The sequence below is a fragment of the Pseudorca crassidens genome, chromosome 11, assembly GCF_039906515.1.
Source record: "Pseudorca crassidens isolate mPseCra1 chromosome 11, mPseCra1.hap1, whole genome shotgun sequence".
NCBI lineage: Eukaryota > Metazoa > Chordata > Mammalia > Artiodactyla > Delphinidae > Pseudorca > Pseudorca crassidens.
In genome coordinates, this window is record NC_090306.1 from 67,493,583 (window position 1) to 67,521,367 (window position 27,785).

At 36.6% G+C, this 27,785-nt stretch overlaps 1 protein-coding gene across 5 annotated transcripts in view; it reads right to left on the reverse strand.

The window, feature by feature from the left end:
• The window catches only part of PAWR (pro-apoptotic WT1 regulator), a 109,072-nt gene that overhangs the window by 11,720 nt on the left and 69,567 nt on the right, over nt 1-27,785 (reverse strand). For all 5 annotated transcript variants that reach the window (XM_067697426.1, XM_067697427.1, XM_067697428.1 and 2 more), the window contains 3 exons: nt 27,017-27,148; nt 17,603-17,637; nt 1,162-1,309 (listed from right to left, as the gene is read on the reverse strand). In XM_067697426.1, the coding sequence (XP_067553527.1) occupies nt 1,162-1,309; nt 17,603-17,637; nt 27,017-27,148 (315 nt within the window). The remainder of the gene's footprint in view (nt 1-1,161; nt 1,310-17,602; nt 17,638-27,016; nt 27,149-27,785) is intronic.

The window sequence follows — 27,785 nt, forward strand, 5'->3', positions numbered from 1 at the left end:
TGACAATGGATAAAATGAAGGAACTGAAAATGATTACTGGTTTTTAAACTTTTTTTTTCTTTAAACAATGCAACACCTTTTCCAAAGAAATCTTATCAGAAGCCTGGACTTTACGCTGGGTCAGCCACCTTGGGGGCAAAAGTGAAGCAGAACTGAAAAGGTCTCACATAGAATTTGGCTTCTTTCTTACTCACCCTCAGAGGAAAGCAGCCAGCCGGCCTCATTAATCAGCTGCTGCCAACTGCTAGGAACTCAATCCAAACTCTTGTGGAACTTTAAAAGCCCTTCTGAAGAACCCCCTTGAAAACTATTATACTATGTATTCCTTAAAGTTTTTAATTTAAACTCACAGAAACTAGGGTTAAAGTTCGAATGTGAACTAACAATAATCATAATATTATAAAAAGAAACAATTTTTAAAATTCAATCTCTACTTAAAACAATTTTTATATCACAAGGAATAGTTTCAGTTCAGCAAAATAAAACACATTTTCAACAATCAGAAAGTAATTCAGCACCATTATCAATTTTAGGGATTTAATGTTTACAGAACAAAGTTGAGACCCCATGGTTAATAAATTAATGCCAATATTCATTTGAGATGTTCTCAAAGATACTCCTAAACAGGTTTATCCTTAAAATTGTTTCAAACACCACAGTGGCTCTGGGCTCTACCTCACAACCCAGAAGAAAGTCTACAATCTGTACAGATAATATAATAAACACACAGTAGTACATACTGCTAGCAGAGACTTCTAACCATTTCAAAGGCAAAGATTGTTTTCAATATATTAAAGATAACACTTGGCAAAATGAGAGTATCCATTAAATATTAACCAATTCAAGAGCTGGCTCCATTTCTAAAAGTTTTAACATCAACAGAACTGGACAGAAAAGTATTAAGGAAATCAGAAAATGCTTAGCCATTATGCATCTAGAAAATATATAATTAAGAGTGATTCAAAGCTTTTATTTGACTACACATGGAAGTACCGATTAACACTACTGGTTATCTTCCATTAGTGCCCCTCATTCTTTTCCCTTTTTTGTCACTGTCTCTTCCTTACACATTTCAATTTTTCTCTGTGCTGCTATGAAAGTGAAAAAGGGATCCCAATGGTATATTAATTTCATAAATCTTAAATAATTTGTAATTCATACCTTTTCAAGATCTTCAATTTTCTTTTCCAATGTGCTACTTGAGACCAAATTACCTGAAGCATTTGCATCCCTGTTATACCTGCTGAACCCACTTCTATCTGTTCGGGAAAATCTACTTGAGACATCTTCTTCAGAGGCAGTGGTTGTGCTATGGAAATAAAAAAGATACAAAAATTTTTTTGTTTTTTAGATGTTGGGGGTAGGAATTTATTAATTAATTAATTAATTTTTGCTGTGTTGGGTCTTCGTTTCTGTGCGAGGGCTTTCTCTAGTTGTGGCAAGCAGGGGCCACTCTTCATCGTGATGCGCGGGCCTTTCACTATTGCGGCCTCTCTTGTTGCGGAGCACAGGCTCCAGATGCACAGGCTCAGTAGTTGTGGCTCACGGGCCTAGTTGCTCCGGGGCATGTGGGATCCTCCCAGACCAGGGCTCCAACCCGTGTCCCCTGCATTAGTAGGCAGATTCTCAACCACTGTGCCACCAGGGAAGCCCCCCAAATTTTTAAAGATACCTAATATTCAGCAAGAAGAGTGCCAAGAGTATTTTCTGTTCACCCTAAACAATTATCATTCCCCTGAGGACACATGGTTATAATAGCCAACTTATTTATAATTATGGAAGTTAATCATTATTCCAACACGATAAAAAAATTTTTTTTAAATTAATTCTTTTGACCAGTATCTACTGAGTAGCTGCTAAGTACCAGACACTGTTATGAGTACTGAAGATGGAACAGGAAACACAGATGTGCAAACATGGACTCTGACTTTCATAGAGCTTTCAGTGTAATAGGAATATAACCAATGACAATAAAGCAAGACAACTATCACAATAAGGTAAGTGTAAGGTACTCTGAGAATTATGACAGTGGACCTAATGTAGCCTATCTGTAGTGAAGAACCACTTTCTTTCTCCTTTTATTTTTAAATTCCATTACATCATGGACAAACACTTTTTTTTTTTTGGCTGTGCTGGGTCTTCACTGCTGCACACAGGCTTTCTCTAGTTGCATCAAGCAGGGGCTACTCTTCATTGTGGTGCACGGGCTTCTCATTGAGGTGGCTTCTCTTGTGGCGGAGCACAGGCTCTAGGCACACAGGCTTCAGTAACTGCAGCACACGAGCTCAGTAGTTGTGGCTTGTGGGCTCTAGAGCACAGGCTCAGTAGTTGTGGCACACAGCAGTTGTTCCGCGGCATGTGGGATCTTCCCAGACCAGGGCTCAAACCCGTGTCCCCTGCATTAGCAGGCGGATTCTTAACCACTGTACCACCAGGGAAGTCCCCATGGACCAATACTTTTGTAAGATCAAACAAAAATGAACTGGAAAAATAAAAGTAAAAAAGGCCATACAAAATACAAGCCTAAATGTTTTATTAGATTCAGACCCATAAAATTATATTTCAAAAACAGGATAAACAAAAAAGAAAAGAATTACATAAAACTGCAGAATTTTCATTGGAAGTATGCATATAGGCAATTATAGAGAACAGCTATCGCACTAGCAACTTTTGTCATTTCATAATTCTTATTTAACCAAAAGTTATCACTGAAATAGCCATTCTTCATATTAAACACCAATTCACACATTCTGAACTAATAGCATATGTCAATATTTAAAGTTTTTAATATAACAAATAAGCTTGCTTCTTGCTTTTGCATTAGTTATCTATTACTGCATAAAAAAATATGCCAAAACTTAGTGGCTTAAAATAACAGTTATTATCTGACAATTTCTGTTGGTCAGGAATCTGGAAGCAGATTAGCTGGGTGTTCATGATTCAGGGTCTCTTATGAGGTTTTAGTCAAGATGTTGGTCAGGACTACAGTCATCTGAAGCCTTGTCTGGGCTGGAGAATTTGCCTCACTGAGCTGATGGTAAAAGGCCTCATCAGTTTCTCACTGGTTGTTGGCCAAAAGCCTCAATTCCTCAGTATGAGGGCCTCTCTACTGGGCTGTGCACGACAAGGCAGCTGGCTTCCAGAGAGAAAGCGACACAACAACCAAGACAGACACTGCAGTCTCTGTTATGACCTAAACTCAGAAGTGACATACTATCACATCAACCCCATGTTGAATGTGGAAGGGGATTACACAAGGTGAAAATACCAGGAGGTAGAGCTTCCTGGGGGCTCTTTTGGAGGCTGGCATCATTCTTGCTAATCTACCGAATCTAGGTTGGACTGATGACAATGCTGATCACAAGGGGTAAGGTATATCTAAACTACCTCTATGATTTGTTTTAGTAGCACTCACAACAGAGAAATTAGTTTCACAGATGTATATTGACCAAAACAGGGGAAGAGACTTTGAAGCAATTTTAGCAAGCTCAGGATATTCAGTTTTAACTTTTACCCAATATGCAGAAAATGACACTTTTCAAAATTTGTCCTCAATTCTTTATTGGTAGCCAGTTCCAAAAATTTATCCATCAAAAGTATAGTTAAATCTATAATAACTTTTGATGAAAAATAATAGATTCTTGATCTATTAATTTCCTATGCATGGGTTTTCTTTTGATGGAAAATAAAATTCAAAGTCTTATCAAATTTGTAAGGTATATGCTTATAACATTTTGCAACAGTGCAATATTAAAATCATCACCTACTTACTGATAAATTGTGGAACCCATCATAACAATTTGAAGAATCTTTTCCCCAAAATTTCTAACTTTCATTTTTGTCCTTTGACCTTATGTAACACTGAAAACATTTGATATTTCTTTCTTGCATGAAAGGCTAATTAAGATCATTTTTTAAAAAACAATGATGCTATCAGACAAATAACCTTAATTCACATATTTTAAAAGCTGGGGACTAAACTAGTTTCTTTTTTAAAAAAAATGAAGTATAGTTGATTTACAAAACCTGATTTTTTATCTTGTAAAAACATGAAGTGTTCATGCCAAAGGTCAAATACTTTGCCTGAAAATTTCCCTTTAAAAATTACTGTATACCTCAGCATATCGTAACAGCTGATTGGCTCAGCTTCCAAACTATCATTTAGTTGTTTTAAAACCTCAAATTTAATGTATTAGTGTTTAAGTAATTCACACTTTTAGCGAACTGTTAATTTGGTTGATATACCAAGTACACTACTTAGTTCAGCCGACATAACAAGACTTTCTCAATGAAGCAAGCAGGAAGTTGATTTACATTCTGGCACAAGTTTCAACATTTTTTCCCTGTCACTGTCTATATAATAATCAGAACATACTCCTGCAAAGCAAAGCAAAACACCAAACCACATTTGTTGACTTGGTAACTCTTCAAAGTTTTATATATCTCAGACAAGCTGTGTTTGTCAGCAAGGAAGCTGAAAAATAAATTCTTCCTTCACATTACTGTCATGTGAGCAAAGTCAATGTGCTGATCATATTGTAAGAAAAATTCCTTTGCTATCCTGATTTGTCTAAGAGTTGGTCTTCTGTATGACTAAAACTGTCCCTAAATATACCAAGCTATGGGTGTTGCTGGGAAATATTACATGAACTACCTTCTTTGCTACAGATTCATCCAACACCTTCCAGCGAACATCTTTGTCTTGTCATTTGTGTGTAGTTTTTTAATGTTAGCAACCTGAAGTCAGACTGTAAAAGAAACTCACAAAATACTAATGAAATCCTGAATATATATGAAATCCTGAAGATCTCTTCTGTCAGCTTAACTGTTATAGTTCTTCTTTCAAATAAGGCATTTGTGGTTGTGAATATAATTATGTCATGCATGTAAATGCCACTTAAATTTTGATGGTTTTATTGTTTTAGCAGCCAGTACATCACTGCAAATAACCCACTGTGGTTTTAGCACTTCCCATCAATAATGGCTAAAAATTGAACTCAATATAGGAGGGAGGATACTTCCCAACAAAACTAGTACAAACTCTTTTGGTCTGTACCTCTTTGAAATTACTTCCATCATCATCATTTGGTTTAGTATTACTGTCACATTCAGAAAAGATGTATCTTTTTTTATTAAAAAAATAATCTAGGAAAGCTTCCTTTATCATAAGTAAATTAAGATTGAAAATAAAGAATATAAATTTTAGGGCTTCCCTGGTGGCGCAGTGGTTGAGAGTCCGTCTGTTGATGCAGGGGACACGGGCTCATGCCCCAGTCCGGGAAGATCCCACATGCCACGGAGCAGCTAGGCCCGTGAGCCATGGCCACTGAGCCTGCGCATCCGGAGCCTGTGCTCCGCAATGGGAGAGGTCACAACAGTAAGAGGCCCGCGTACCGCAAAAAAAAAAAATTTTACTTCCTAGATTTAGGTAATACTAACAAAAGCAGAAATTGAAAAGAATAAAAAAGGTTTTTTGTTTTTATTTGTTTTATTTTGATTTATTATATATTTACTTTTTAATTATTTTACTTATGAAACAAGAATATGCCTGATTAAATTTAACACATGATTTTTAAGGTAAATAAATCCTTCTTCAATTCTTACACATTTTGGGTTACAAATGACTAACATAAAAATAACACAGGTAGAGCAGAATACACATTCTTCTCTAGCTTGCGTGGTATACTAACCAAGATAAACCATATTCTGAGCCATAAAACACACTTTCACAAATTTATAAGAACAGAAACCATATAATGTCTGCTCTTAGGCCACAACAGAATTAGACTAGAACCAGTAACAGCCCCAAAATAACATGCAGATTAAACAGTGCACTCCTAAATAACACATAGGTCAAAGAAGAAATCTCAAGAGAAATTTTAAAATATTTTGAACAAAACGAAAACGAACCCACAACTTATAACTTGTGGAATGCAGTAAAAGCAGTGCTTAGAGGGAAATTTATAGCAATGAACGCATATATTAGAAAAGAAGATAGATTTAAAATGAATAGTCTAAGTTTCTACCTTAGGAAACTAGAAAAGAAAGAGCAAATTAAATCCAAAGTAAGCAGAATAAAAGAATAACAAGAACCAGAGCAGAAATGAATGAAATTGAAAACAGGAAACCAACACAGAATAATCAATGAAACCAAAAGCTATTTCCTTGAAAATATCAATATAAGCAATAGGCCTCTAGCCAAGCTAACTAAGAAAAAGAGAGAATCTCTTCCAGAAGATAAAAGCAGAGGAAATATTTCCTAACTCATTTTATGAGGCCAGCATTACCCTAATACCAAAACCAAAGATATCGCAAGAAAAGAAAACTAAACACTAAGATGTCTCATGAACATTGATGCAAAAATCCTCAACAAAATATTTGCAAATCAAATTCGAGAATGTATAAAAAGAATTATACACCAAAATCAAGTGGGATTTATTCAAGCCTGGTTCAACAGTTTAAAAAAAAATCAATTAATGTAATCTATCACAGTAACAGGCTAAAGAAAATCACATGATCACCCATAAATTCAGAAAAAGCATTTGATAAAATCGAACATCTATTCATGATAAAAACTGGACAAACTAAGCACAGACGGGAACTTCCTTGACTTGATAAAGAATAACTACAAAAAACCTACATCATATGAAATGGTAAGACACTCAAAAGCTTTCCTGCTAAGATCAGGAGAAGGCAAGAATGTCCCCCCCCCCCCACTATTCCTTTTCAGCATCTTACTGGAAGTCCTAGGTAATGCAATAAGACAAGAAAAGGAAATAAAAGTAATACAGGCTGGGAAGGAAGAAATAAAACTGTCTTTGTTCACAAATGATAAGATCATCTATGGAGAAAATGTGAAAGAATCCACACCAAAAAATTCCTGGAACTAATAAGCAATTATAGCAAGGTTGCAAGATACAAGGTTAACATACAAAAGTCAATCCCTTTCCTACACGCCAGCACTGAACAAGCGGAATTTGAAATTAAAAACACAATACATTTACATTAGCTCTCTCCAAAATGAGATACTTAGGTATAAATCTAATTAAATATATACAACATCTACGTGAGGAAAACAACAAAACTCGAATGAAAGATACCAAAGAAGAACTAAATAGAGAAATAATCCCTGTTAATGGATAGGAAGAGTCAATACTGGCAAGATGTCACTTCTTCCCAACTTTGATTTCCCACTATCTACTGGCTCAATGAAAGCCGAATCAAAATCTTAGCAAATTATTTTGTGGCTATTGACAAACTAATTCTAAAGTTTACATGGAGAGGCAAGATCCAGAATAGCCAACACAATATTAATGAACAATGTTGGAGGGCTAACACTACCCAACTTCAAGGCTTACTATAAAGCTACAGTAATCAAGCAGTGCAACACTCGTGAAAGAAGAGACAAATAGAGCAATGGAACAGCAATGGAAGCAGAAAGAGACTCACATAAATAACCCACAAGTGATCTCTGTCAAAGAAGCAAAGGCAATACAATGGAACAAAACAGTCTTTTCAACAAATGATGCTGGAACAACTGGACATCCGCATGCAAAAAATGAAAAATAAGGCAAAGACTGTATACCCTTCACAAAAGTTACTTCAAAATGGATCACGGACCTAAATGAAAAATGCAAAACTACAAAATTTCCTAGAAGATAACTAACATAGGAGAAAATGTAAAAGTCCCTGGATATGCTGATGACTTCTTAGATAAAACACCAAAGGCACAATCCATGAAAGAAACTGATAGCTGGATTCATTAAAATTAAAAATTTCTGCTCTGTGAAAGACAATGTTAAGAGAACAAGAAGACAAGCCAGGCTGGGAGAAAATATTTACAAAAGACACATCTGGTAAAGAACTGTTATCCAAAATATACAAAGAATTCTACAACTCAACAATAACAAACCACCCGATTGAAGAATAGGCCAAAGAACGTAACAGACACCTCAGCAAAGAAGATATACAGATGGCAGATAAGCATATGAGAAGATGCTCCATATCATATATCATCAGGGAAATACAAACTAAAATGAGATACCACTGTACACATATTAAAATGGCTAAAATCAGGATCAATGCTGGTGAAGATGTGGAGTAACACGAACCCTTATTCACTGCTGGTGGGAATGTAAAATGGTACAGCCGCTTCAGTGACAGTTTCGTGGTTTCTTATAAAACTAAATATACTCTTACCGCCAATCATGCTCCTTGGTATTGACCTAAAGGAGCTGAAAACATATGTCTACCCAAAAACATGCACGTGGGTGTTTATAGCAGTTTTATTCACAATTGCCAAAACTTGGGAGCAACCACGATGTCCTTTCCAGGTGAATACACAAATAAACTACAGAAAATGGAATATTATTCAGCACTAAAAAGAAATAAGCTATCAAGCCATGAAATGATATGAAGGAAACTTAAATGCATATTACTAAGTGAAAGAAGCCAATCTGAGAAGGCTATATACTGTATGGTTTCAGTTATATGACATTGTGGAAAAGGCAAAACTATGGAGAGAATAAAAAGATGAGAGACTAAAATGCTACCATAGTGATGGATACATGTCATTATACATTTGTCCAAACTCACAAAATGTGCAACACCAAGAGTGAACCATAATGTAAACTATGGACTTTGGGTGGTTATGATGTGTCAGTGTAAGTTCATCAGTTGTAACAAATGGGCTTCCCTATTGAGGAATGTTGACAATGGGGAGGCTATCCGTGTGTGGGGACAGGTTTATATGGGAAATCTCTGTACCTTTCCCTCAATTTTGCTCTAAAAACTTAAATTAAAAAAAATCACGTACGTACCACAGCACCTGAACTAGTCGATATCCTGTTCTGAAAGGATTCTGCTTATCATGCACTTAGGTGTGATGATGACAATGTTAAAATGCAATTCAGGCTTCTAAACATTTACTCTCAAGTTTTATTCTTACCTTGTCATGGATTACTTACAAACAGTTCAAGGACCACACTTTGAGCAGCATTATGCTAAAGAATGTTTAAACTCAGACTTAAAAGAGGAATAAGAATGTGTAAATATCTAGAAACAAAGAGTACGTGGCCCTTTGAGAAACAGAAAAATCCAATATGGCTAAAGCATGAAAGGTAAATATAAGGGTGATAAGATATGACACTGGAAAAGCAAGCAGGAGACCTGAAAGCAAGATATGACACTGGAAAAGCAAGCAGGAGACCTGAAAGCTCTTTTATGAAGAATTTCAACTAATGGTCTCCAAATTTATTCATTACATAAACATTGGTATGTATATTTATCTACTATCTTTATAATCGATTTACAATATCATTATGTTTGGTTATATATTACATATTCATATATACTTTATTATACAAACATATGTAAATTAAATAATATGATTTATAATGTGATATTGTTAAAATATTATCTGTATCACTAAAAATATAACATAAAGGGGTGAAAAGATTTTAAATGTACATCTTTTTTCTTTTGGCTGCGTTGGGTCTTTGTTGCTGTGCGCAGGCTTTCTCTAGTTGCGGTGAACGGGAGCTACTCTTCGTTGCGGTGCGCGGGCTTCTCACTGCAGTGGCTTCTCTTGTTGTGGAGCACAGGCTCTAGGTGGGCAGGCTTCAGTAGTTGTGGTGCACAGGCTCAGTAGTTGTGGTGCACAGGCTCAGTAGTTGTGGCTCGTGGGCTCTAAAGGGCAGGCTCAGTAGCTGTGGAGCATGGGCTTAGTTGCTCCATGGCATGTGGGATCTTCCCGGACCAGGGATGAAACCCGTGTTCCCTGCATTGGCAGGTGGATTCTTAACCACTGTACCACCAGGGAAGTCCCTAAATATACATTTTAATTATTTATGATACAAATTTTTTTGTTTTCACAAAAATTGACTATAGTATTTTTTTTTTTTTTTTTTGGGTACGCGGGCCTCTCACTCTTGTGGCCTCTTCCGTTACAGAGCACAGGCTCAGCGGCCATGGCTCACGGGCCCAGCCGCTCCGCGGCATGTGGTATCTTCCCAGACCGGGGCAAGAACCCGTGTCTCCTGAATCGGCAGGCGGACTCTCAACCACTGCGCCACCAGGGAAGCCCGACTATAGTATATTTAATGAAAGTATAATTTGAATATGCTTCACTTCTGAGGAACTTATTTTAACTCTTTGTGATATATAGAGATTTGAAGGTGTAGTTCTATGCATATTTGATTTTTAATGTCTGTAACAGCAGAAAGAGATGTCTCACAGGAAGAATTTAAAGTTTTTTAAATTTTCACTTAAAACTCCAAAGCAAGCATCAAAATTTTTTTCTAATTTATAAGAACAGATCTGATTTTGTGTATCTTGCCAACTGAACACCACATGATCACCTTTGCGTTTATATACTTATTTTTATATTCTCCTTAAATTCCCCCCGACCTATCCATTTTGTATTAGTTAAACAACATAATAATTCATAAATCCATCTAACCATTCAAATTACACTATTGTGCAACATTTAGAAAGTGAACAAACTTTCCTCAGGATACCTCAAATACTAAATAATCATCTGATACATAGAACAAGGGAATAAATAACAAGTACATAGTGCTAGCTATTAAGTATACAGTGGGCCCTACGAATCTGTGGGTTCCACATCCACAGACTGAACCAACCCACATTGAAAATATTCAGGGGGGAAAAATGCTAGAAATTTCCAAAAAGCCAAACATATTTATATAGCACTCACACTGTATTAGGTACTATAAGCATTCTAGAGATAATTTAAGTATACAAGAGGATGTGCATAGATTATATACAAATACACCATTTTATACAAGAGACTTGAGCATCCACAAATTTTGGTATCCTCAGGGTCCTGGACCCAATCCCCGCTCCGTGAATATCAAGGGATGACTGTAAATGTCTTACTGTCTTTTAGATTAAAAGGTAAATACAAACAGAAGATCTAATATTTCCCTCCTGCATCCTAACATTATCTTGTGCATCACCCTGCCTTGGAGACCAGTTTAGACTCATTTAAAGGTAATAGGAAGTCATTAAAGCAGGGAAAGTGACAGAATCATTTTAATAAAATGCACTGGAAATGAGCAAAACTGAAGGCAGCGACACCAGTTTGAAGGGTATTGTAATCATCTATGTAAGAGATGATGAAAAAAAAAAAAAAAAAAAGAGATGATGGTGTCCCTGGACTTCCCTGGTGGTGCACTGGTTAAGAATCCACCTGCCAATGCAGGGAGCAAGGGTTCGATCCTTGGTCTGGGAAGATCCCACATGCCGCAGAGCAACTAAGCCCGTGCACCACTACTACTGAAGCCACACACCTAGAGCCTGTGCTCTGCAACAATAGAAGCCACCACAATGAGAAGCCCGGGCACCACAACGAAGAGTAGCCCCTGCTCACCACAAATAGAAAAAGTCCACACGCAGCAACAAAAAACCTAACGTAGCCAAAAATTAATTAATTAATTAAATTTATAAATAAATATATATATATTATATTTATATATTATTTATTTATTTATTTTAAAAAAGAGATGATGGTGTCCTAGATTGGTGGGTTGGCACTGGAGCTACAATGACTGAATTTAAGTGAGGTTGTGAAGAAAGGGGAGGGGAGGGGAGGGGAGGGGAGGGGAGGGGAGGGGAGGGGAGGGGAGGGGAGGGGAGGGGAGGGGAGGGGAGGGGAGGGGAGGGGAGGGGAGGGGAGGGGAGGGGAGGGGAGGAGAGGAGAGGAGAGGAGAGGAGAGGAGAGGAGAGGAGAGGAGAGGAGAGGAGAGGAGAGGAGAGGAGAGGAGAGGAGAGGAGAGGAGAGGAAAGGAAAGGAAGAAAGGAGGGAGGGAGGGAGGGAGGGAGGAAGGAAGGAAGGAAGGAAGGAAGGAAGGAAGGAAGGAAGGAAGGAAGGAAGGAAGGAAGGAAGAAGGAAGGAAGAGTCAAAAGCAATGTCCAGATTTCTGACTTGAGCAAGAATGTATTTTGATACCAACTACTGAAATCCACTAAGTTTCACAAGTTTACTTTTGAACATGCTGAGTTTAAGATGCTTCTAAGATATCTAAAAGTAGACATTTGAAAGTTGTTGGTTATACAGATATAGAGCTAATGATTTAAAATCATCAACGTAGGTATATACAGTAACCAAAGTCACCAGAGTGAAAGAAATTTCTAGAACAAATACACAGAACAAAAAGAGAATAGTCTAAGACAAAGAGCTGAGTAACATCAACACATAAAGAGTAAGTACAGGAAAGGAAGAACTACAAATAAAAACTGGGAAATACTGGCAAAGTGGCAGGAAGAAAATCAAGAGGGTAAGGTATCACCAAAGCCATTATCTATCATGTTATAAAAGAGCATTAGAATCATTTTAAAGGACCTCTTTTCACTTAAAAAGAAGTCCACTTATCTGCATCAACCACAGATTATTCAAGTAGAAACCACAACGCTGACAACTACAAACGAAAACCTAAAAATGTGGATATCCCTTAATATGTTTGTTTGCTTGATGTACAAGCTTAAAACAGCCTTTCAAAAAGTTTAACCTATTAACAATTTTAAAAATCCTTCCTATTAGGCCTGTCAATACACAAGTGATAATATCATACAAACTCAAAACAGGGAATAATTATTACTGAAAAACATAATCAGTGATTTATCCCCATTAGGTATTAGGTTTGTAAAGAACACTGTCATAATTGTGAATAACTGTGTTAACTGATCTTATTACCAAATTTAGCTCTGTTTATTTTAAAAACAGGGGCTTCCCTGGTGGCGCAGTGGTTGAGAGTCCGCCTGCCGATGCAGGGCACACGGGTTCGTGCCCCGGTCCGGGAAGATCCCACATGCCACGGAGAGGCTGGGCCCGTGAGCCATGGCCACTGAGCCTGCGCGTCCGGAGCCTGTGCTCCGCAACGGAAGAGGCCACAACAGTGAGAGGCCCGCATACTGCAAAAAAATAAAAAATAATAAATAAAAACAGAAATGTTTTTAACCTATTTTTGAGGGCTGGATATGTACAGCGCAAAATACCCAGAATAAAAGATTGTTTTATTAACTCCAAAAAGATTGTAACGTTCTATTCAGGAATGTTAACACAAATCTCTAACCAATACATTTCCAAAAAGAATCCCCCTCTGCCCTTAGCTACAAAGTATTAACCATAATGTGCAGAAAAGGAAAAAGAATAAACAGTATCATCAAAGATAAATACCACCATTTACCGAAATTTTCCCCTCTGGGAATTTTCATATTTTCTGTGGAAAGACTAGAAGGTGTTGTGTTGGGGGATAAAACTATCACGAGAACAAGATTGGCAGCATTATGAGATTACAGCTAAAGGAATTTCCCACTAAAATAGATATTTTAAACCTTAGCAATTAGAAGAAATACAAGACCCATGAGTAAAATCCTAGTTTTAGAATGGATACCAAATATTTAGAAGTATTAGGTAAGTCGGGGAATTACTAAATAACCAAGAAGTACATGACTGGTCTCCATATTTTTAATGTTTCACTACCTTATTCAATTCCACCACCACTGTCCCAAACAGTCCCTCACTCTGGGTAGGTCTTCTCTCTCTTCTCCCTTTAAACACACACACACACACACACACACACACACACACACACACACACACACACACACACAGCAACAACTAAAGATCAAAATCATCTCTCAGACTCTTTATTAAAATTGTGATACATATTCACTGTGGGAAACAGATAACATGAATCAATATCTCCAGTAACTCCACCAACCCAGAGATAACGGCTGTTATATTCTACAATATATTAGTAGTTCATAACCTTTTTGTATTGCAGATCTCTTTGAAAATCTGATGAAAAATATAGCTCTTCTCCCAGATAACCATGATATTCTTTTATATAGAATTTTAGCAGCTCATCAATAGAGTTCAAGTTAAGAACACATATATATTATGATAGATGTTGTTTTATATCATACTCTTTGTAATATGCTTTCCCTCTCTCCATTTAACATAAATAGGTAATAATTTTCCTATAATTATTAATTCCTATAATTAACAGTTTTCTAAAGAATCAGTTTAATGCCTGTATTGTAACTTTATATTAATATGCTATAGCTTATAACCTATCTCACTGTTAGAAATTTAAGTTTCTCCAGTTAGGGGCTATCATACTTGTTCATTTCTGGTGTGTTAAGTATAATGAATTATCCTAAAGAAATCACTATAAACTTAACCAAGTAAACATTCCACTAAGAAAATTACACATTGGGGGAAAAAAAAACCCCAAAAATACATAACCACTGATCCATCCTTCTTAAACCTTGAGTTTCAGAAATTTCAAGACTCCCCCCTCCAAATAATTATCCAAAGTTATTTAAACATGTTTTAAAAAGGAGTTCAGTGAATATGTTAAGAGACGTTCTAGGTAAACAGGAGTTGATTCAATAAAATAGAGCTCAACTACAGTGACTGCTTAACAAACTCAATGCTTAAAAAGTACATCCTTGATATTTGTAAGAAAAAAATTAATATTTAATCCATAATTTACAAGAGCACACAAACTAGTCTTGTGGGTGGCTTGTACCCTCTAATGACTTTTTCAGTTTGTCTAGTCGTATATATATCATAAGTTATTTGGTTTGCTGAAAATATTTTCTAACATATAATGCCAAATTTCTATCCTTTAGCCCATTCCTCCTTTTTTCACCCCCATTAATCAGCAGACACCCTTCTCCAAATAACATACATTCTCCAGTCTTTGCTACAACTTGCCGACAGATTAATGAAAGTAATGAACTGTTGATATACAATGTAACAAATTCCTCTAGATAAGGAATTGTTAATTTCAGATCTAGATTTTGTGCTTGTTTTTATTTGGTGTGTGTTCAACTACGAGTTGCTATGAGTCCATGAATAATGACTAGAAACTTTAAAAAAAAATTGTTGTTGTTTGTTTTATAACAGTATTAAACATGGCTAAACCTTTGAGAGCTAAAAAGTAACAAACCATGTGCTTTAGGCTATGAAAATAAAAGAAGTAACAAGTATATGAACAGGTCACAAGTAAAATAATGGTCTAAAAAATGGGTGGGATGGGGAAGGGAGGGAGATCCAAGAGGGAGGGGATATATGTATACATATAGCTAACTAACTTCACTGTACAGCAGAAACTTATACAACATTGTAAAGCAATTATACTCCAATAAAAAAAGCTTAAAAATAAAAACATACATCATGTGAAATCAATTTTCTACCTAATTTAACACAATATGTAAATAAAGCTTTTGATGAGGATTTGTAAATTATTCCCCTAATGATTCTACCTAAAGAATGCAAATCTGAAAAGTGCCAATTATAATTTAAGGTTTATAATTTAATAAGGATTAAATATGTATGAATGATACAGCAAACATGGTAAGCTACTGAAGTTTATTTTTATTCCCCAAACCAAAAACTGATGATAAAAACTCTTTTGGTTTGAAAATGTGGCCTGGAAATAGGCCAAATCAAAGCTATTTGATTGGCAATGCTTGCTAGCAAAAGAAAAAAGAGTCTTTCCAGTTTAAACTATTCATGTTAAGTAAAAATTACCAAGCACAAGTTTCATTATATCTACATCAAAATTACTCAGAAATGAAAATAAAAGCAGCAGCAGTGGCAAACATATCAGACCTACTTAGTCAATTGTTGATTACCTTGGCCTTCTTATCTCTTTTAAAAGGTAAACACTGGGACTTCCCTGGTGCCACAGTGGTTAAGAATCCACCTGCCAATGCAGGGGACACGGGTTCGAGCCTGGGCCTAGGAAGATCCCACACGCCATGGAGCAGCTAAGCCCTTGCGCCACAACTACTGAAGCCCACGCACCTAGAGCCCACACTCTGCAACAAGAGAAGCCACCGCAATGAGAAGCCCACACACTGAAACGAAGACCCAACATGGCCAAAAATAAATAAATTTATTTATTTTTAAAAAAGTTAAACATTGAGTTTTATCTATATAATAACTTAGTATTAAAATTAGAGCTCTTCTTAATCAATGTTTTATTTTAGATGAATTATAATAACCACAACTTTTAACCAAATATTTTAAACTTTAACGTAAAAGTAGGGCAAGACAGAGGTTTTATATGTATAAATCTAGGTAGACTGTCTTGTGCAAGCATGCGAGTTCTGGAGTCAGGTTGCCCGAGTTAAAATCCAGACTCTTCTGTTCAGTAGCTTCGTAAGCACAGTGAAATGATTCTACCTCTTTATCCCACTTCACTCACCTATAAAATAAGAGTAAATATTATACCTACAGTACCTACCTTACAAGATAACTTTGGGAATTGAATGAGATCTCTACGTAAAGCTTCTTGGACATTATAAGCACTTGATAAGATTTACCATTATTCCATGAATTATTAGCACAAGCATGACCACACCTTCTGCAACCTTCATGGCTTCAACAGGGAAAGAAGCTAATATCTCAGTCATCTCCGTTAAACAACTTATACTTAATTGTGATTTTCCTCCTATACATGTGTACACACACTCAAACACATTTCTGATAAAAGCATCACTCCTTGTGTATAGCTGGTGCTATGGACTTGCTAGGGTCTGAATGCTTGTGTCCCCCCAAAAATTCTGTTGAAATCCTAATGTCCAATGTAAGGGTAATAGGAGGTGAGGCTTTGGGAGGTGCCTAGGTCACAAAGGTGGAGTCCTCATGAATGGAGTTAGTGCTCTTATAAAAGAAATCCCACAGAGCTCTCTAGCCCCTTCCACCATGTGAGGACACAGTGAGAAGCTGTTAGTCTGCAACTGGCAAGAGGGCTTTCACCAACCAGAACCTGACCCTGCTGGCTCTCTGATCTCTGACTTCCACGCTCCAGAATTGTGAGAAATAAATTTCTGTTGTCTGTGATATTTTGTTATAGTGGCCTGAATGAACTAAGATCAGAATGAATTGGATACTCCCAAAATTCATATGCTGAAAGCACTAACCCCGATGTGATGGTATATTTGGAAGCAGGGCATTTGGGAGGTAACTAGATTTAGATGAGGTCATGAGGGTGGGGCCCTCATGATGGGATTAGTGCCTTTATCAAAAGAGACACCAGGGAAGCCACCCCTTCTCTCTCCACCATTTGAGGACAAAGTAAGAAGGCAGCTCTCTGCAAGTCAGGAAGAGAAGCCTCATCAGAACCAGACCATGCTGACACTGTGATCTTGGACTTTACAGCCTCCAGAACTGTAAGAAAATAAATTTCTGCTCTAGCCATCCTGTCTATAGTATTTTGTTATGGTATCCCAAAGCTGACTAATACAGATGGTATATCTGTATTTTCAGTGTTTAAATACACAAGGGAAAATGACACAGTTTTTCTTTTGCTAAGTTCATCAAACCCTTACAAATTCATGGTGTTTGCAGTATTCAAAGACTGCAGAGTATGTCAGAATAAGTCATGGTCAGAAAGACATTACACTCCTGCCTACGATGTAATTTCTTTTTAAGAGCACAATATTAAGATTTCTTATGTTTCAAACAGCTGTTTGAAACAGTTCTAGTTAGTTAAGCCATGGTCAGGAAGACATTACACTTATGTCTACAATATGTTGTTAGTCATAACTTAAGGATTCTTACCTTTTGTATCTGCCTGAAACTGTTCTAGATGGCTCCTGTAAAGTAAAAATAAAAAATGACATATCAGTTTGGGTATGTGTATAAGCACACAATTCCGTATTCCATAAAACTACTGACAGAGAATACTGGAACAATTACCATTGTTTTTTTTAATAATTATTTTATAGATTTATTTATTTTTACTTATTTATCTTTGGCTGCATTGGGTCTTCGTTGCTGCTCGCGGGCTTCCTCTAGTTGCAGCAAGTGGGGGCTACTCTTTGTTGTGGTGTGCGGGCTTCTCATTGCGGTGGCTTCTCTTGTTGTGGAGCACGGGCTCTAGGCGCACGGGCTTAAATAGTTGTGGTATGCAGGCTCAGTAGTTGTGGCTCGCAGGCTCTATAGCGCAGGCTCAATAGCTGTGGCGCACAGGCTTAGGTGCTCTGCGGCATGTGGGATCTTCCCAGACCAGGGCTCAAACCCATGTCCCCCTCATTAGCAGGAGGATTCTTAACCACTGCGCCATCAGGGAAGTCCCTTTAAAACTATTTTTGAAACCACAGGAACTAGATTTAAATGTTTAATCACTGGTTATTTAGATAAAGCAGAAAGAAATACTAAGGTTATGTGTATGCACTCAAAGTACATTTTATTGAATGTAGATAATAATGATTCCATATGGAACTTTTCCCCTTAAGTTTCACAAACAGTACTCCAACTAACATTTTATCAAGGTTTTCTTTCATAAAAGTCCCTAATCTTATTTTATATGAACTAAAACTTAAGGCACAGACCTTGAATGATATCTGTCTAAATATGCATTAGAAAAAATGCTAATAATGCCTTAAGTTCCAAAACATAACACCTCTCTCACTTTGGTTATAAATGAAATATTTCAAAACATGACATCAGCTTGATTATCCAGACTATCTCTTGCTGCAATGAAACAGGCAAAATTGCTAAATAAGAATAGCCCTTGTTGCATTTACTGATTTGTGGGTAACTGATATATTGATTGTAATGGTAGAAACAACCTGGCAATAAATAATATTTCTGAGGCTTAAAGTAGGCATTTTCCCCTAACATGATAAAACTTAAGACTAATACACATTTAGAGTAGAATTTTAATAAATACAGAAAGGTGAAATGGAGGATGTTGGAGGATGTTTTCAGCAACACTACACTATCGTGGCATTATACTAATGTTATACTTTGACCCAACTATAAATGACTTAAAGTCAGTTATCAGGTAAGTTTCCATTTATGTATACTAATAAGTTGTATAATATCTGTTTTCTACGTTTCTCACAGCTTTTTTTTTTTTTTAAACAACTAGTGACTTCAAACATATGTCAACTTTTACGGTATTTTCTCTACAGCTAGTTTGGTGCAACTGATCAAATGACAACTTGGACATACCTGATCAAATTATTCCATGCTCATGTCCAAGATGTATAAACAATAAGATTTAAGCCTATTTCTGTATAACTAATATTCAAGAGCTAAGATTCTAAAGCAGACCAACAACTCTTAAGCTTATTGTTTATTGGTTAGATGTGAATATGGTTTTTATTAGACAACACTTAAGCTTACTGTTTATTGGTCAGATTTGAATACAGTTTTATTAGATTATACATTTTGTAACTAAATGTTATTTCACAGTGACTCTACTAATCAAATTCTATTGCTTAGGGACTTCCCTGGTGGTGCAGTGGTTGGGAATCTGCCTGCCAATGCAGGGGACACAGGTTCAAGCCCTGGTCCAGGAAGATCCCACATGCCGCAGAGCAACTAAGGCCGTGTGTCACAACTACTGAGCCTGCACTCTACAGCCTGTGAGCCACAACTACTGAGCCTGTGTACCACAACTACTGAAGCCCGCAAACCTAGAGCCCGTGCTCCACAACAAGAGAAGCCACCGCAATGAGAAGGCCGCACACCACAACTAAGAGTAGTCCCCGCTCACCACAACTAGAGAAAGCCTACGTGCAGCAACAGAGACTCAATGCAGCCAAATATAAATAAATAAATAATAAATTTATATATATATATAAAAAATTCCATTGCTTAACAAGGGAATGTTCCCCAAATTGGATAGACAATATTAGCAGAGATTGGGAGGGGTGGTAGCCTGCTTCTCATGTGTATTCAAGACTCACATTTACAGATGGAATTTAACTATTCCCTGCCAAAAAGAGGAAACTGAAATGATAGAAAAAAAAAAAACATCAGCCCCTATAGTGCAGTAAAAGAGTCCCTTATAACTTTAAGGAGGAAAATTCTTGTTGTTTCTATACATTAATACAAAATTCTACACAAATATAAACCTTAGATTTGTTAACTAGAAGCCTCTATATTTCTGTGACCACAAAGATTTCCAAGCAAAGAGTGATAACGTCATAATTACTATAACTGTGAAAGTTGAAAATTCCATTCTAAGTGTGTGGGGGGAGAAGAAATACCTTCAGTATCACTGAAATTGCTTGTAAAAAATATGAATGCTAAGACTATATTGGTCTTAAAAGTTTCAACGACTATGTAATTAGACCTTCCAATAACCCTAAAGTTTATTATACAACTGATTTAAAATATACTTTTCCTGAAATAATCTTTCTTGTAATGGGTGGTTTATATTACAAAAGGGAGGGGGAAAGGCCTATGTAGAGCTTAGAAAATGTTGGCAAAGCACGAACTGTTTTATGTGAGTTTAAATAAAACATTCTGCTTCATTCAAGCTTAGAATGGTCAATAAGGAAATTCCATGAACATTGTCTTTACAGGTGCAGTGGCAGATCAGCACTTGTAAAGTATAAACGAATATAAAAGCATATGTGAAGTAAGATCAGACAAATACAGGCCCAGTAGAATATAGTAAAATAATACTGAAGTTATTCAAATAAACTTGAATAACTTCAGTATAGCCCTTGGTAAACTATGGCATACCATGGTAACTGGCCCTCAGGACTAACTTTAAAATACCTATACTGGTATATATAATATACTAAGATACAATGTTGAAGATGAATGCAGAACAGAATATCTGTAATGTACAATTGAGAAAAATAACTTTAAAAATGAGAATAAAATAAGGACATTATCAAATTAACAAAGATTTTAAAAGGAAAAACTAAATAATAACCAATATTTGTAACTATAAATGAAGTATAATCTTTAAAAATTGTGAATCACTATATTGTATACCTGTAACTTGTATAGTATTGTACAGCAACTGTACTTCAATTAAAAAAAAAAAAAAAAGGAAAAGCTCATTATTCCCCTCCTTTCCTGAACGCCTTAGTCCTAAAGCCATTAGGTGGGGCAGAGCAAGGTGGGGAGGAAACAAGGTGGCCCCAACCAGGGTATCAGAATACCGGAACACTCCATGAAGAAGAGCTGCTTGGCAAAAAGAATCAGAGTCCAAGAAAACTGAGGCCAGCATCCATACAGCAGGGGGACTTAGCCTGGCATGAGAAATCAGAGCCTGAGCAGAATGAGGAGGGGTCTACAAAGCATGAAAGGGAAGTTAGGTTATCAGGCCTGAGGCAAGGTCAGAAAGGGAGTCCCAGGAAGGGATACTGAGAGCCCCAAGCATGGTGTGATGGCCATCCATTCATGAGGGGGGCCCAAAATGGGGATTTAGAGCCCCAGAAGGGTAAAGAGGCTGTTCCCTCAAAAAAGGCAGCCTGGGGCTTCCCTGGTGGCACAGTGGTTGAGAGTCCGCCTGCCGGTGCAGGGGACACGGGTTCGTGCCCCGGTCTGGGAGGATCCCACATGCTGCGGAGCGGTGGGCCCGTGAGCCATGGCCGCTGGGCCTGTGCGTCTGGAGCCTGTGCTCCGCAACGGGAGGGGCCACAGCAGTGAGAGGCCCGTGTACCGCAAAAAAAAAAAAAAGGCAATCTGGCATGGAGAATTCACAGCCCTTGCAAGGTGTGGAGAGCATCTCTGTAGGGCATGACCAGGGCTGACGTGCCAGAGCCCAAATAGGATGAAGAGAGTGTCCACAGAGTGGCAGCCTGGCCTGGAGGTGTCAAAACCCAATCAGGTGATAAGGGGTCCCCATGACGGAGTAATCCAGCATGAGGTCTCAGTCTGAGCGGGAACAAAGGAAGACCCTAAGGAAGAGCAGCCTGTCACAGGATGGAGAAGCTAAGCAGGGTAAGGACGGAATCCACAGAGGGGGTGAACTGGTGTGAGGAGTCACAACTCAAGCAGGGTAAAGAGGGCAACCTGCAGCTTCACAAGGGATGCCCAAGCCTGAAGAAACTGAGGAGAGTGTTCATGCACAAGGTAAAGCCAACGTATGATGTCAGAACCCACTCGCGGTACGGAGGGCATACGTGTGGGGAAGGAGTGGCAATGGGAAATAGGTTACATATAGGGGAATTGACTAAATAAGAAAACACATTAAGAATAACGGGAAACAGGTTCCTCAGTGTCACAAAAGGGAGTTACAAATACTAGATTTAAGTCTTGTGATATTAGATTAGAATTGGCCATATTGGTATAAATTAGTTTCAGTATCTACATAGATAGATGTAGTTACCTAGGTAGGTAGGCAGGCAGCAGACAAACAGATATGTATACGTATGCATGTACATAGAGACACACACAGTAGGTCTGTACATAGAGAGGGACTACAAATGGTGACATCTCAATAACATGAACATAACTACAGCCCAGATCTTGGCTTCACAATATCATTTACCAGTAAAAGGAATCAGGGCTCCTTAGAGAAATAGCTGCTAGCTTCCAAGACTGGAGTAAGAAGCTAAAGATGAGTCTGCATTATCTTATTATGCCAGAAAACAAAGAAGTATTCCAAGAATGATGGAGATGTAGCAAAGGATACAAAAGGTTAAAGGGGCTCTCACTGGCCAAATTTGGGATAAAGTGACTATTAAAATAAATAATGATGTGCTGTGGTAGGCAGAATAATGACCCTCAAAAGATGTTCACATTCTAATCTCTGTAACCTTCAAATATATTAGGCTACATGGCAAAGGGAAATTAAGGTTGGTAAATCAACGCCACTACACAGGGAGATTATACTGGGTTATCTGATGGGCCCAATGTAATCACAAGGGTCACTGAAAGTGGAAGAAAGAGGCAGAAGAAGGTCAGAGGGAGATATGGAAAAGAATAAAGGTCACAATGCTGACTTTGAAGGAGGAAGAGGGACAAGGAATACAGGTAGCCGCTAGGAGCTGGAAAAGGCAAGGAAACTGATTCTCCCCTACAGCCTCCAGAAAGGAATGCAGCCCTGATTTTAGCCTTTGATTTCAGTCCATGATTTTATTAGTCCAGTGAGACTTCCAACTTACAGAAGTGTAAGTTGATAATTTTGTGTCATTTTAAGATACCAAATTTGTGGTAATTTGTTATAGCAGCAATAGAAAACTAATACTGATGGTAAGTAAAATCCATCAGATAAAATAGGTAATAGTGAGTTGATACAGATATACAGATATAAATAGATGATAGATAAATGGACAGAGATAAATAGAAAGTTTGATGGAGATTAAGGTATCTACATGGTTCAAAGCACTTATCCACAAAATACTTATTAAGAAGGGGCAGTGAAGCCTGGCAAATACCACCTTCATCACACGACCAAAGTGATCATCATCAGCAATGGAACAAACTAAAATCATGTGTCACCTGATAGGATACACAATGAGAAAAACATAGCACCAATTTTGTGATATTCCTGACAAAGACATATAACCTAAATCTAATTATAAGTAAATATTAGATAACCCAAACTGAAGGTCACATCACAAAATAAATGACCTATAATCTTAAAAAGTGTTAAGATTAAGAAAGTTAAGGAAAGACTGTATCAGATTGAAGAAGAGATATAGTGACTAAATAGAACATGTGATTCTGAATTAGACCCTCTTGCTATAATTTAAGACATGACTGGGACAACTGGCAAAACTTGATGATGGCTGAATATGTTAGATGGTAAAAGAATGTGTCAATTTTAATTTCCTATTTTTAAGAGGTGCGTTGTGGTTATGTAGGAGATCTTGTTTGTAGAAAACACACAGTGTAGTATTGGGGGTAATAGGGCATCAAGTTAGCAACTTACTCTCAAACATTTTAAGGGAAAAAAATTCTCTGTACAGTACTTGCAACTTTTCAGTAAACTTGAGATTGTTTTAAAAGGCAAATCAATAAATAATCAAAGAAAGGAGAAAAATAAAACTCATAAATGTCCTCTCACAAAATGCCATTATTTACATAAACTGATAAACTTTTCTTCATAAGTAATTTAGGCAATATGTATCAGAAATTTTTAAAATCTTTAAAATGCATTATGGGGAATTCCCTGGCGGTCCAGTGGTTAGGACTCTGTGCTTTCACTGCAGGGGGCACAGGTTCGATCCCTGGGGGAACTAAGATCCCTCAAGCTGCAAGATGCGGCCAAAAAATAAATAAATAAAACATTTAAAAATGCTTTATGGCTTTTGGCCCAATAAGTTCATCTCTGGTAATCTGGCCAAAGAAAATAATTCAAAACACAAAAAGCTTATTTAATCTCCACAGATGTTAATTCCAGTATGACTTATAATAGTAAAAACGTTTAACCACTGAGGATTTGTATTAATGGGAAATTTGTGTCACCTATTACACACATTAAAAAAGAAAATTCTATGCTACTGAAAATAATACACAAAGAGTTTTGAATAACATGAAAAAAAATGTTCATGCTATAACACCTACAAAGAGAATTTTGGCAATACCATCAAAATTACAAATGCACATTCCTTTTCACCCAGAAATTCTAGTGCTAGGGTTTTATCCTACTGATTTACACACACATATGCAAAAGAACATATATTAAAAGGTTTTCACCACCACATTGTTTGTAAAAGCAAAAAATTATATATAACCTAAATGACCATCAACAGAAATTAGTTAGAAAAATTATGATACATATACAAAATAGAATATTCTGTGTTTACAAAAAAATAATAGGGAAGCTCTTTATGTACTCCACAATATTAAATGAAACGAACAGGATGCAAAACAGTGTGCTAAAAATTAGTGAATACATATATAGACATATATATACACACATATAGACATAAATTTGTTTATGGACTACCTCAAGAAGGATCTAGAAGGATGTGCAAGAAAAGAAAGCACTAGTTGCCTCCAAAGAAGGTAACCAGGTAGCTGAGGAAGACTTTTTACCTACACCTTCTTATGCTTTTTCCATTTTTTAGCATGTGATTGTATGCTTCTTTTAAAATTAGTTAAGCCTAAAGTTTAAAATTTAATAAACAGTTCATAAAATACATAAGGAGACCAAACTAGGTAATTTCCCGTCTTTTACATTTTCATTTTTTTCAAATTTTCTAATTGATCATGTATTATTTAATCAGAGAATTAATATATTACTTTAAAAACTGGCATATTATCTAGGGAAAAAACATGGTTAAAAATGTGTAAAATCATAGCTAAAAATATAAGAAAAAAATATAAAGTCTCATTTTTTATTACCACTACTCCATATTATTTGAAAAATGCCAAACAGAAACTTAAAACACTCTAACCTTTCACAGAGCTTACTGTTATGCCAAATTCATGTTCCCATTTCATTCTTCATTTAAAAAAATTTGTTTAACTGATTCACATACATAATGCTAAGAAACAAAATCTCTCTGTCCTATTCAAGAAAAGCCTTAAAACAACCAATGATGCCAATATTTTCTCTTTTTGTTGTTTTTGAAGTTGGAGTTATAAATAAAATCTATATCTTATGTGAGTAATAGAATATGTGAGTTTAGGTAGTAACTCAGAGAGAGGTCAACTATGTAGACAGAAAAGTTCCTGTTCCCATTCCAACTTCAATGTGGCAATTTGGGATCCACTGGAGAGTTTTTGCCTCACTTTCATCCTAAGCACATAGCCTGGAATATACATACTTAAAACCAAGATCATCAGTGAGTTACATCCTAATTGCTAATGAAACAAACAAATAAACAAAAATGAGAGAAATGAAGGGCAGACCTAGGAAGAGACTAGAAAAGCTACAGGAAAGAAGATAAACTGGATAAGGCAGAAAGCTCCTCAGAGAGCCCGGATCAGCAGAGACTGCTACATATCTGGGTATAAACTTGGAAATAAACTAAACACTAGGCTCCTCAGCTTTGACTGGGTAAGGAACAGAAAGAAATCAGCCCTCTTTCCAAAAGCTGCTGCCTGATGTTAAGTGACATGACCAAGAACTAAAACCAGTTCTAGACTCAATCAAAATGCTATATTGTCTCTATCCCAATAAATTAAGCCTATTTCTTCTCCTGGAATAGGCACAGATTTAATTTCAACTTTGCTGTAATACACAAAAACAAAGGATACAAAGATACTTTAGATTATGAACAGTCACAGAGGTGCTGAGAGAAGCACTGCTGCTTAGCTTACACTATGTTATAATAGGGTATTCTAGCAGTAGCAACTGCAGTACAGGGGCACAGACAAACCCACATTACCATTCTTCGCATCAATGTATCTGCCTCAAAGAGCAGAGGAAAAAGAAGTTTTGCGTTCACATCCAAACCATTTCAAAATATTTTGCCTCTCTCTGCCAAATGCCTTCTATCATAACCTTGCAAATTAATAGACAAGTTTACATTTCATTTTTTTCATCAGTAAAACAGGGAGATATGTGTACTGCTCGGAAACTCCTTTTAGAGTAGTATCATAATAAAATGCACTTAAAAAGTCAAAGTTGGAACTCTGAAAAGACAACACAGTAGCTTACAATCTCAAAATGTCATCAAATTAATTTAAGCTTAGATTTATCAAGATAATTCCCAAAGTACAGTTTATATGGAATGATTCTGAAGAGTGATTTGCTTTAAACTCAGGCACCCCAATGCCAACAACTCCCAATTTTCTGTGCTACAAGAAGCCAAGATAACAGCTAATTGGAAACTGACTTAAATTTTGTTTTAAAAAGTATTTTATAATTACACAGAAATATGGGTGTTTCTGGCAATTCACAATACTACATGTTGTGTTTTATTATTATGTTGAAACATTTGGCTTGGTAGACACTTGTTATTCAACTCTTTATTTGCTACATAATTCTAATGCAGATATCAGCCTGGAACAGTACTCTCCACTCACTTAAAACTCACTAATCCTTACTTTTTTAAGAGCAAAAGGGTAATTATTTTTCCTGCTTATTTTTACAACAGATACTGTTTAAACCTGCTTAGTCAGTAAATATTCACTGATCAGGAACTAAGGACCAAATACTGCTTACGTCAAAAAGTATTTAGATATAAGGAAAATCACTGGTTAAATCCATTTAAAGTACTTAAATGGAGTTGATGCAACCAAAATGAAACAGGAAAAATTATTAACAGTAACTTAAAAATTGTTAAAATAGCTAGTGACATTCTAGAATTTTTAAATACTCACTTGTAACAGATAGGAACTTCCTGGATCTAATAAGCTTACAGCCTCATTTTGCATCGTGTTCTGTTGTGTAATTGCATCTTCTCGTTTCCGCTCTTTCTGCCCAGCTTCATCATCTTCATATTCATCTAAGCACTGAAAGAAAGAATAGTTTCCATTTTACTTCTATATAATATTAATAAAATGTTTTGATAGTACGTGAAGATACATTTGATAGCATTAAGAAATACTAAGCATTCAGAAACTACACAATAAAAGTGTTCCTTTCAACAACTGGTACATTTAATTCCTATAAACTAAATTATCTGCTTAAAATCCAAACCTCCACATTCACACCCTTGTCAACATCTTTCTAGGCTCTAGGCTCTAACTACCAGTGACAAGGTTTGCTTAAAGGTAGGGTTCACTCTTTCTTCATCATTCAATCTTCAAGTAAATGGACTACCTTAAAGCACTTTTTGGAAGGTAACAAAAGACACACCACACAGACATGGAATGTAGAGTCTAACGGGAAGGGGTGTGTGTCTGTGTGTACATGTGCAGATAACTTAATAATAAAAGCCACTGAAGATAGGGGTGTGTGTGTGTGTGTGTGTGTGTGTGTGTGTGTGTGTGTGTGTGTGTGTGTGTGTGTGTGTGTACGTGCGCACATAACTTAATGTTAAAGGCCATTTTCTACCTTAGTAGCCTATAAGTATCTTCACCTAGGGAGTAAGTCTTCTACAAACACTCTGTAGAAGAATTTACAATTTAAAAAATGCGTTTAATTTGG